Raw genomic sequence first — 12,388 nt, forward strand, 5'->3', positions numbered from 1 at the left:
CATCACCGTCGTCAAGCTACGGCTGACCGAGCAGCTCCTTACACGTCTGGTACACTGCCAGGCATTTTATGGACGTTCTTTCTGGTCCTCCCAACAACCTGCCGGCCTGGCAGGTTCCTCTGTGAGGAAGACGGAGCTCACAGAGCGGACGCAGCAGGTCCAGTGTTGGAGGGGTTAACAGGGATCGAGCTAAGAAGCTCGCCCTGATCTGGTGTTTGACAACATCACTCTACAGTATTTCTGACTGATTATTTCCATCTAACCTGTGCCTGAACACTTCCAGGGACAAGGCGCTCCTTACAGCCCAAGCAGTTCACCTTTGGGCTTCTAGAATGCTCCTTTGTTCACGGATGTCAAAATCAACCTCTTGGCAGAGTTCACTGACTTGTCTTAAAGTTGGCCTGTCTTATGCCCGCAGGATGTGTCTAACTCCCTTTCCACACCAAGGACTCCTTGGGATATCAATATAGAGTTCCAGAAGTCTTTCCTTCCTCCAGCTAAAAACCCTGGGTTTCTTTTTACCAGTCTTCACTTTCAGTTCTAGAAAGGCAGACAGGCTCATTTTGAGGCCCTGAAGATCTGTATGCATAAGAACATCCATACCTTAAAGAAGGCTGGGATGTCATCCTTTGCTTTCTAAGGGCGCCCTGAGCTGCAGGGCTTGTGCCACTGCCTGCACAGAGATCAAAACCCCATCATTCCTCAGCCCTGCCAGACAACAAGACAGGTCACAGAGTCTCAGGGCTGAAGGTGACCCTCTTCTGAGGTTCACGGTAAGCCGTCTCCAGAGAAGGAATTACAACCTGGCTGTACTTCCAGAAATGTCTACCACAAGCCCCATGGCCTTGGCCTTGGCTCCTGGATTAAAACAGGCAGGTGGAAAACAACTGTAGAATCATTCAGAGACTGCCCAAAGAAATCCCCGGACCTTGCTGTGATCGAGGGAGAGAGAGGTCGCCAGAGTCGTCTAGGGGAGGTGGGATGCTTACCCGGCAGCACCCTGGTCTGGGACCTTCAGGAAATCCAAGCTCTCCGGCGTCTGAGACACTCGGTCTGAGCCGGTGGACTGTTGTCGTGGCAAGGGTGGGCGGGCCATGGAGGTGTAGAGACTTTTCTGATTTAACCTCTGGTTGCCAGCAGCATGGGGCTGTGGCAGAAACTGGTTTTTGAGGACTCCATTCTGATGGTAACCTAAAGACAGGAGAAGGGGAGAAAACAACACGTCCATTTCTGATCTTCTGCTAAAAGGCTCTCCAAATTCCTTCCATCTCTTAGCCAAGAGCAAGCTACTTCGCTTCTCTTGCCCTCTGTTTTCCCATCTGGAAATACAGAGGGCATGACTACAAATAAATTGTGAGGAATCGAGCTAATACATCGTAAGGTGCCGAGCCAGTGGCTGGAACATAGACACTCACACATGCTTGTTGAACCTGACATTAGAACAACCAGATGTTCAGGGTGTCAAGGCCCCCATGCAAGGAAAGGTAAGCTTGCCATGTGTCAGCAGGCACATTCGTTGATCTAAGAATTATGACGTTAGGATTCAAGAGAGCTGGCAGGCAGCTCTTTAAACAGCTGGACATCCATTTTCAAGGGGTCAGCCTTAGGTGTCCTCTGCAGGAGTCGGCTGTGGGAGGTAGAGGGAGCACTCCACACAGGCAGGGGAAATGTGGCCTCTGGTTCCATCAGTACAGACAGGGCAAGCTCTCCTAGCCAGACACCTGTTCCTAGTCAAGCTCACATTATCTGTAAGTAACGGAATATGGTGATAGGCTCTAAGCCACAGGCCCAGGCTGAAAGGGGCATCATCATGCCATTGTGTATATGGACTCTTCTCTCTTATCTCCTCTCCCGCTGACAGATCTGGGCAAGAATGAAGGAGAACAAGACTCCCCAAGGCACATTTTGGTGAACCAACCACAAAACCTCTTCCAAATGAATTAAGAACTCCTTGGTACAGACGGGATGGCCCTAGTTTATAAGAAACACTAGCCTGTCAAGTTTGGCTCTGCCTCCATTGGCTCTGTTGACCTTGAGCAAGATCTGTGACCTGTCAGTGTGTCAGTTTCTTCCTTAAGGAAACAAGGAGGCTGGTGAGCCCCTACTTGCTGCCAAGGTTGTCAAGGAGAGGGGTGTGCTCTAATGGCTGTAATACCAAGTGAGAGGTCCATAGATGGGCCACTTGCCCTCAATAAGTTCAGAAATTAAGGATAAGCACTCAGAAACATTCACAGCAGTTTCACAGACATGTTTCATGTCATTTGAATCCAGTAAGAAATTTGGGCTTCTATTTGACTGTTTTTAAAATTCCATTCTTCAGTAGTTTTTATTTTATCTTACAAAAGTATGGTTTGCAATGGGTTGAGAAAGAAAGAAATTAAGAAAAGAAAGGAAAAAAACAAAACAAAACCCAACTGACCTTGTTCCTTCACCACAGATAGTGTGAGAAAAGGCTGATAAAAGGGATTCAGGTCCAACTGCTTCATTTTATTGATGGAGAAATGGTCATGTAGAGAGGCTGGGAGCCGAGCTCAAGGTCAGGTATTTGGTCTAAGGCAACTTTGGCCAACCTAGCTGAGGCAAATGAGCTTTCCAGGTCTTCTGGCTAGGATCTTGCCCAGGGGAGGAGAGCTAGCACATAAGTAGTAACATAATCCTACACTGGTTCTCTTATGTTCTTTTGTGCTTGGATTTTCTTCAAGGGTGAAGGCAGAGGGGAAGAGAGAGATCCAGGCCAGACATCATGGGGACGCCAGAAAAGATGAGAACTACTTTCTTACTGCTAGGCACGGGTGTTCATGTTTTAGCACACAACAGGGAGACTACGGAGCAGGAGACAAATGCTTTTTGCCGCTTCCTCTGGACACGGCTACAAATGGGATTCCCTTGTGTGAGATGATTTGAGTTTATGTGAGTGTGGTCCTAAGATGACCCCTTCAGACCTAGACACCTAAGCTTATGAATACCAAATATTCTGGGGACAGTTCTTGATTGACTGAATTTGGTGAGTGATGGAAAAACATCTTGGAAATTTTGAGAGCGCTCGTGAAGCACTAAATGGATTTTTATAGGCAAGAAATCTTGCATTTACTCAGGTCTGGATGTTACTGACCTGCACGCAGTAGTTTTATCATAAAAAATGAGAAATAGGCAACATAAGACCTAAAAAATGTTTTGTGTCCATTTTGTAATCCTTTTAGATACTACTTCAGTGTTTAGACCACTTGTCCTAGAACCGATCTGACCAAAAATAAAAATCTTCTGCTTAATTCATTAAGGTACCAACTAGTTACAAAATATCCTTGTGATCCTCGGCAGGAACCCAGTAGTGGTGTCGCGGTCACAGCTGACGGGCTCCCAGGCCCAGGAAGGCCACATCCTATGACTGAAAAGCTGACAACATTCTGCTTGCCACGGACAAGGAGCTCCTTTTCCTCTTACTGATGTAAGAAGCCTTTCCTCAGGGAGTAATGCTGCTAGGTAATGAAATCCAGATCGTTGACTCCAGCTTCTGGAGCTCATACTTCTCCTGCATGTCGGGGTCACAAGCAGGGCCATTGTGTTGGTACTGAAAGGGCTCACGGCCCGCTGATACGTGCGCACTTCCTTGCTTCTGGGTTTCTTTCCCAAATACGTTGTCCAAGTTAGGGGTCCCGATTAGCGGGCCTGTTCTACGGCGCACGCGCGGCTTACCTGGAGGGGGAGGGGCGGCTCTCATTGGGTAGTTGGCGTTGTGCATCCCACCGGAGTAACTTCTGTTTTGAGCGGTGTTCCTTCTGGTGGGACCTGAAATAAACAAGCGAGCCAAAGTCAAAATCAGCGCCGCCGGCTGGTTTTATGGCTTCTGCTAGCGGTTTGCTTATGGGAACCTCCGGCGAAGTGTGGAATCCGGGCTCTGGCCGGATCTGCAGGAGGTGGGAGTGGAGAGACTGTCTTGGGAGCTCTTGGGCTGGAGGGGCCGGAAGGTATGTCCACGGAACTATGGTTTTGAAATGTTAGAGACCATGCCTTTACAAACAACCTTGTAACAGTGTTTCTAACGTTGTAGGCTTTCAAAAGAGAAAGAGGAAGGGGGAAGGGGCGCCTGGATGGCTCAGTTGGTTGGACGACTGCCTTCAGCTGGGGTCGGGATCCTGGAGTGTCCCGCCTCCGGCTCCCTGCTGAGTGGGGGAATCTGCTACTCCCTTTGGCCCTCCCTCCTCTCATGCGTGCTCTCTCTCTCAAACAAATAAAAATCTTAAAAGAGAAAAAGAGGGGTCATTTTCAGGTTCGCACTCATGTTCCGAACACAGTACAGAGGCTGAACGCCTGAGTGCTGCGGGTCACCGGGCCCCAGCGTGCAGCGCTTTTCAGGGCTCACTCCGCCTCTGCTTGGGTCAAGAGCCTTTCCTGCAAGATCTGGAGTCTAGTCTTCCAATGACACAGACACCACGAAGGGTGGAAGCACACTCATCCCCTTGACGCAGACACGAGGAGCTAGAAAACAAGCTGCAGCTACATGGAAGCATGGGGGGCGGGAGTGGGGCAGAGGACATCTGTGCTGGGCCATGTGTATTGCAAAGGAAACCAATAAATAAGGTCTCAGGAAGGATACAAAAGAAGGTAGGCTTAATCCAGCTGGAAGAGGGGCGCAGAGGGAATTCCTTGTAGAGAGAAGGGATGAGGAAACAACAAGAGCAGGAACTGACCAGGAATCAACACTGAAGGAAGGAGCTGGGTGTCAGGTCCGGGGCCAGGGGGCAGGGGAGGGTCGCGTGGTGGTGTGGTCTGGCCTGCAGATGTGTGCACCCACCGTGAGCACTGGGTGAGAAGCGAGCCTGGTGCCAAGCAGGGGGAGGGAGGCCGAGGTGGGGGGTGCCCGGGGACACTTACGGGAGTTCTTGGGCAGCCCCGGTCCGATGCTGACCTGCAGCACTTTGTTACTGGGCTTGAGGATGGCCAGGTCACCGAAGCCTTGGTGGAACTGCACTTGCCGGGAGCCCCCTGCACTCCAGGGACCCCAGTTCTCCTTTTTCAACTTGAGTTCAAGCCTGCAACAAAGGACATTTGTGGGTAATGGGCAGGAACACAACAGTGAGAAAAATGGCACTCGCGGACCCCAGGTGGACTTCCGCTGCCGGGCAAGCGTCTGGTAGAACGAGGCCGGCCCGGATGGCAGCAGCCCACCTGGGGCTGTCAGAGGGGGACAACATCCCCGACCCCAGAGGCAGGAGAATGCAGGGCCCAGCGCCTGTGAGAAACCAGTTGGTGAGCGAGGCAGCCCATTACAGGTACCAGCGTCACTCCAGGTGAACTCAGGTGCGCCTGCCCAGGGGACAGTAGGAAGGGGACGCTTTCCAGGCCACATCTACTACGATGTGTCGCTGTGCCTCTGCAATTTCCCTCGGTTGTGCTGGGGGAGAACTGAGAGATGCCAGACACAAGAAAGCCCACATCTTCCTGGCACAGAAAGGGGTCATTATTTAATTAAATTTCCTTCGCTAGCAACCAAAATCCAAATTGAAGGGAAGTCTACTCACAACTCCAAAACTACCCCCTTTTTATTTTTTCACACTGCCTATATGCCTGCATGACACAACCCCACAGTCTGCTCTTTTCACTTGTATTTTCTTATGCCATATGACAGGAAAATCCTCATTTTAAGTAGCTGTCCATATCACTTCCCAGAAACGCAGACACATGGGGACTGTCTTCGGCAGACTCCAGGGCTGCCTGGGGAAGTGGAGGCACAGCAGCCGGTCAGAGCCCTGCTCCACCCCCACATGCCTCCCCTCCTCTCAGCCTGGACCCCGGTGGGGAAATCAAGCTTTACTCAGAAGTTTGGGCCCCAGGTCCCCACTTACGTATTGCTAAATTTCAGAGGTAGTTGCTTCTGGGTTTTTTCCTCATAACGCTTTGCTAAGAGGCTCAAGAATTCAGTTTTGAAGACGGACTCAAGCAAACTGTCATACTCTTGCTCATGAAGAATGAAAATGTCATCCTGCATAGTACTGAGAAGACATCGGAAAGACTTAATCAGAGTTGTGCTTCTGTTTACTTCCTTTTTTTAACCCCCTGTAAGACAGCACTAGGTTTCTACAGTCTTGCCATAAGTGAAATCTCTAAAACAAAACACAATAATGAATGACATAATTGCTGAAATCTGCTTCCGAAGTAAGTTCATAACCCATCAAACGCATAGTCCAAATAAATCTCTCACATGATTTTAAGAGCGGTAATTTAAGGACATCTTAGTCTGTATTTAAAAAAAAAAAAAAAAGAATCCACTTTTAGATTCAACTTCTGTGTTCTTAAGATCGTAAAAATCCAAACTTACAAACTGTATGTGACTGAAAATGAACAGTCCCACAGATGTGCCCAGTTAGTAGAGTTTACAATATGGTTGTAGCTATGATACTAAATCCTAACTTGAGGCATTGTAGCTCAGTTATCAACAGGGAAACCGGTGTCCCGGGCTTTGCAGGCACTTACTAGGAAGTCTTTGGGTGTTTGGGCTCTGTGTAAATGGTGTTCCATCAGCCGCCGGACGCACAAACACCAAACTACAGAGATGGGCAAGGCATGTGGCCCAACGGCAAGCAAGCCGCTGGGGGAACTGCATGTGTGGATAGGGTGGGCCTGGGGGGCACACTCGGGCCAGGAGGGAGGGCCCTTAAGGAGCTGCAGAGGAATGGAAGAGGCTAAGGCAAACCCAGTCCCAGGGAAAATGCTCTGTGGTCGAGGTGGCTGATTAGACACCACGTAAAGGCCCAACTAGACTTTGCGGACATGACAACACGCATATAATCGAGACTTCTAATTCCCTGGCTATTAGATGTATAACTCAGTTGAAGGAGGCCACCAGCTCCTAAGGTTTCATAATACACATGCTTACAATGACCTCCGAGCACCACCGTCAAATATCCAATAACCTTCTGAGGAACATTTCATTAGGGACGGTGTTTTCCCAGGTATGAAAAACAAAGTAAACCTGCTTCAATGAGCTGGCCAAAGTAACATTTTAATTCCCCCAAGTGCAGGAAATGCCAACATGTTTTTTTTTTTTTTTTCTTTTTAATAACCAAGGCGAGGCTGTATCACACAGGAGCTGTGCCTGCTCATGGGGCCCCGGTACCAGGGCACCAGTAGATGACCGTGCTGTCACAAAGGCAGACAGGAAGGCAAGTATGGTGGACAAGGATGCGGAGAAGCTTGGAGACGAAGGATTCTTCTTCCACGTAGACTCTGATCCATTCAAACTGTAACTCCTGTGGTCTCTCTGTTCAGTCCCATGAATATGCCAAGGCTGGGGTGGACCAGGGAGGTCTTCTTTGGGCAGACAGAGGCAACTGTGTTTTTATCTCTTGTTACTCAACAGCAGGTGCAAAAGCAATTCAGGGCCAACGTGACTGTGTTACAGCGACTGGGAGCCAGGCATCTACATCTTCCTTTCCCAGGTATGACCAGGAAGTTGTACAAGTCACTTCTGCTCCCACCCCATTGGCCAGCACTATGTCACATGGTTACCCCTAACTCATAAGGAAGCCTGGGAAATGCAGTCTTCAGGTCAGCTGTCTGCTCCTCCAATGGAAATGGAGGTCTTGCAGGACAGCTCACCATCTCGACTAAACCTCCTTGTTCATAAACTTTTCCCAACTAGGAAATGGAATCTTTATTCTTAAAGTCTGGGAGAAGGCACCTCAGAGGGTGTAGCCACCGTTCCTGCAGGTCCCCTACCGGGCAGGTGAAAACTCTGGAATTGATTTAATCACTTCAGATATAGCACTGCAGACCTCCAAACAAAGATACTGACCTAGAAGTCATTTGGAATGAATGAAAGAAAATCCAAGCATCCCCGCATCCTGGCCCAGGGGGAAGACTATTGCACGAGGAAGGGAGTGCATGCAACAAAGAGAGAGTAAAACCAGAAGTCCCACCTTTCGGTGTGGGCTGAGGAACCAGACTCCTGTTTCAGTTGCTCAAGGCAGAGGGCACCTGGATGTGTGTCTGGATGTGTCTGTTTGCTGGGCTGTACTTTGGGTGGGGCAGTGCTTATTCAACAGGGCTAAGGGAACCCAGCGCCAGTAACCTTGACTGGCTCAACGTATTCAGATTAGGAGTTTCATGACCATAAAGAAAAAAAAAAAAGCAAGCAGGCCAAAACTTCAGGGTGCATTAGCCCAGGAGTCTGGAAATAAGAAAGTGTTTGGACAGTTTGACTTCAACTGTCAAATTCAAAATCCCCTCCCTCCGGTGACCCAGGCATGGGAGTCTGTGTAACCGTCCTCGGCCAGGCCAGAGTTTCAGCTCATTTGCCTCTCCTCAGCCTTCGCTCCAGGGTCTGAAAACAAAGCTTTTACATTTATTTGTTCTAAAAACTCAGACTTATCTTTGGACCTCACCCCTGTCTTGTTCATATGCTCAAGCTACAATTTCTTACAGATGTTTGATGTAGTATCCTGTGTTGAAAGATCCTTTACTAGTCCCTGGTTTGGCACTCTACTCCATTTTTATCCCTCATCTTTGTGGCTTACTGTTGTACTGCTGACTACACTAGAAAATCTTGTTTCACTCCCTTAACCAATATCTTTTTCACAAAAACATTAGTTACAAAACACTGAGTAAAGACTTAAAGGAGTTTTTTTTTTTTCTCTTTAAGCTGAAAAGGCAGTTTCCTAGGCCAGCCCTGCCTTGACTTAAATCTTTACACAATTTTCTTCCTAATTATGAAATATGTTTCTTTTAGCAAATGGGACAGTACAGAGGTGGTTAAAGAAGAAAATAAACCTTACCCAGAATTCTACCATTCAGAGAAACCAATGGCACCAGCCTGGGTCCCACTTGATTTCTCTGAGATTGTAGATACACACTGTGTCAGGCCACAACACAGGCGCCCCAAGGAAGGAGGTGAGAAGGTTCATTCCTGCCTTTCATATCCCAGGAGTATCCTGGTTACTCAGATGCCTGCTCCCACTTCCAGAATGACGGGGAGCTCCTTGAGACAGTGACTGTGTTCTCATTCACCTTCGAACCCAGAGCTGGACAGAAGGTAACTGGTCAGTCCAAAAATGTTGACAGCGTGCAGGTTCCCAAAGATCAAAGGTGACATCAAGTCAAGATTTCAGGAACATTCAGGTCAGCGGAGTAGCAGTGAAGCAGACTGCTCTTGTTGCCAAGTTTAGGCAACGAGGCAGGGAAGCATCCTGGGCAAGAATCCTGTGACGAGGGGAACGTCTGCCCGAGGTTCTCTTGCAGGCTGCTTTTCCTATTGCATGTAAGTGTTGGAAAATCTACTGACCCAGACTGGCAGCCTCGTACTTTGGGGTCTCGGGCTTCTGGTGGTCCACTACTGGAATGACAAGGACCCTTAGAAGCCTCACCGGACAGAACCCCAAGGAGGAGACATGAGGGTACCTATCTCATCACCTACAATGTGAGAGCAAAGAACACAGGCTCGTACACCTGGGGCCACTGTTCCAGCAAACTTAAGTTTCTCAGTAAGAGGGAAGCCAGCTGAGCACGTGGTCAAGAAGCAGCTCCTGAAGGATCAAAAACTGACAGTCATCAGCCTTCATGAGCAGATACCCCAAACCCCAGAAAGCAGTGTCTCAACTACATGTTGAGACATGCTGTGCCGTCCCTGATTTCCTTTTTAATTTTTTTTTGTAAGATTTTATTTATTTATTTGACAGAGAGAGATCACAATCAGGCAGAGAGGCAGGCAGAGAGAGAGGAGGAAGCAGGCTCCCTGCTGAGCAGAGAGCCCGATGTGGGCCTCGATCCCAGGACCCTGAGATCATGACCTGAGCTGAAGGCAGCGGCTTAACCCACTGAGCCACCCAGGCGCCCTCCTTTTTAATTTTTTAAAGATTTTATTTATTTGTCTGAGAATAAGCAGAGGGAGTGGCAGGCAGAGGCAAAGGGAGAAGCAGTCTCTCTGTTGAGCAGGGAGCCTGACATGGGGTTCGATCCCAGAACCCTGGGATCATGATCTGAGCCAAAGGCAGATGCTTAATGACTGACCATCCAGGCAGCGCCATCCCAACATTCTTACCAGCTCTCCCATGAAGGCAGAAATGTAGGCAGTGTTTGACTGAAGTTTCACTGAGACAGGATTTTTTCCTTTTCAAAGTATCCTGGAGTCTCTTTGAGAAACGGTGGTCTTCATCTTTCCCTGAGCTTTTGCGCCTATCCTGTATTTTCTTTAACTAAAAGTTTTTTTAAAAATTTCAATGATAGGGGCGCCTGGATGGCTCAGTGGTTTGAAGCCTCTGCCTTCCACTCAGGTCATGGTCTCAGGGTCCTGGGATCAAGCCCCGCATCGCGCTCTCTGATCAGCGGGGAGCCTGCTTCCCCTCCTCTCTCTATGCCTGCCGCTCTGCCTACTTGTGATCTCTGTCTATCAAATAAATAAATAAAATCTTTAAAAAAAAGTTTTCAGTAATAACTTGATTAGATATATTTCAGTCTATTTGTAAAAGGTAAAAAATTTGTCACCAGAGGATTAGAAAAAACTTATTATGGAAATCTTCTAATTTTTTTTTTTTTTCTTTTTTAAGATTTTACTTATTTGACAGAGAAAGATCACAAGCAGGCAGAGAGGCAGGCAGGAGGCAGGCTCCCTGCTAAGCATAGAGCCCGATGCGGGGCTTGATCCCAGGACCCTGAGATCAGGATCTGAGCTGAAGGCAGAGGCTTTAACCCACTGAGTCACCCAGGAGCCCCCCAATATTTTAAAAAAGTAGAACAGCAGAATGAACCTCCATACGTTAGAGGTTTCAATTATCAATCCACAATCACATTTGTCTAAACACCCACTACCCCTACTTCCACGCACAAACTAGGTAACATAAGAGCAAAATGTAAATATTATATTTTATCCTTAAATATTTCACTGTATATCAAAAAAAGGCAATGCCTTTTTATTATTTTCATTTTTAGGGTTTTATTTTTAAGTAGTCTCTACGCCCAGTGTGGGGCTCGAACTCACAACCCTGAGATCAAGGGCTGCATGCTCTACCCGACTGAGCCACCCAGGCGGCCCAGACAAAGCCTCCTTAGACAAAAACAACCACCGTGCCATGACCACACCTCAAGAAATCAACACTAGGCCTTCGTATTAAATAGTCATGTTCTCATCTCCCAAACTGTCACTTGGTTGTTCTGGCATGGCTGGTTGGTTGGATTGGGAGCTGCGAGCCCATTCTGCTTTCACAGGGGTCGTAAGAGTTAGAAGTGGTCCAGAAGACGGAGCTTCTGGGCACCTTGATGGTTCTCATTAGAAGAAGCCACTGGGTGATCATTCCAGCCAGCAGTCAAGCACTAAGCCTGCCTTCAGCTAACATATACAGGATACAATTTTTTTGCTGAATTAAAACTGTTAAAATCCTTTTCTAGGGGCACCTGGGTGGCTCAGTCGTTAAGTGTCTGCCTTTGGCTCAGGTCATGATCCGGGGTCCTGGGATCGAGCCCTACACTGGGCTTCCTGCTCGGTGGGAAGCCTGCTTCTCCCTCTCCTACTCCTCTTGCTGTGTTCCCTCTCTTGCTGTGTCTCTCTCTGTCAAATAAATAAATACAATCTTAAAAAAAAAATCCTTTTCTATACCAGTACTGAAATATTTTGAGCACGTGTGCGCATGCACACACACGTTTGGTGGTCTGGTACCACAATCAATTCCGCCTCTGGGTTTGATTCTGCACATCTGGTTACATTCCTCACTTGGTTTAGATTACTGGCCTAACCCAGTGGATGAAGGAAATGAGGGAACAGTTAAATTTGGTGAGTGTGAGGTTCAGTAACTGTAACATGCACAGATCACAAGTTACAATGACTCAGACTCTTTTCTTTCCGGAGAGCCAGAACAACTTTTAGGCTGAGTACCTCATTTTATTATATCCTCTAATAAGGAAAGGCCATAGGGAGCAAAGGCCTAGACCACGAATACTCAAGAGGAGGCAGAGGAAGGTGGCTTTACCAAGAGCCACGATCTCCAGAGGCTGTGAGATAAGACAAGAAGAAAGGAAAATATCTGAGTGGGGGAGATCCCACACACCTTGATAAATCTCAAGGACTAGACAAAAAAGATAGTGTCAAAGTGGCTGATACAAACGTAGACGTATGATTACTTATGATCAAGCACCGTCTGAGTGGTCTGAAGGCTAAAGACAGGCCTGAGCAATAATAACAGGAAGAGTAATAATCCCTCTCAGAGTAACGAGCACACACACCCCGGAGCTAAGGTCCCTTGGCATTCAGCCATAGCTCCTGTCAGGAACACGTAGCGTGTTTCGGCTGACCCCATCTGCCCAGGTGTAGGCATGGTCCCTATGCAAGGAAACAAGAAGCTTCCAGTTGGGTTCCTGGAGCAACAAGGGTGGCCTCAGAGTCCAGCTAGCCAGGAAGTGTGGC

General features: G+C 48.1%; 1 protein-coding gene across 1 annotated transcript in view; it reads right to left on the minus strand.

Annotated features, from left to right (window-relative positions):
• The window catches only part of MYO1E (myosin IE), a 195,259-nt gene that overhangs the window by 13,713 nt on the left and 169,158 nt on the right, over positions 1 to 12,388 (minus strand). The window contains exons 23-26 of the mRNA XM_044230483.1: positions 5,844 to 5,990; positions 4,873 to 5,030; positions 3,694 to 3,786; positions 990 to 1,191 (exon numbers count right to left, since the gene is read on the minus strand). Of these exons, the coding sequence (XP_044086418.1) occupies positions 990 to 1,191; positions 3,694 to 3,786; positions 4,873 to 5,030; positions 5,844 to 5,990 (600 nt within the window). The remainder of the gene's footprint in view (positions 1 to 989; positions 1,192 to 3,693; positions 3,787 to 4,872; positions 5,031 to 5,843; positions 5,991 to 12,388) is intronic.

The sequence above is a fragment of the Neovison vison genome, chromosome 13 (genome assembly GCF_020171115.1).
Source record: "Neovison vison isolate M4711 chromosome 13, ASM_NN_V1, whole genome shotgun sequence".
NCBI lineage: Eukaryota > Metazoa > Chordata > Mammalia > Carnivora > Mustelidae > Neogale > Neogale vison.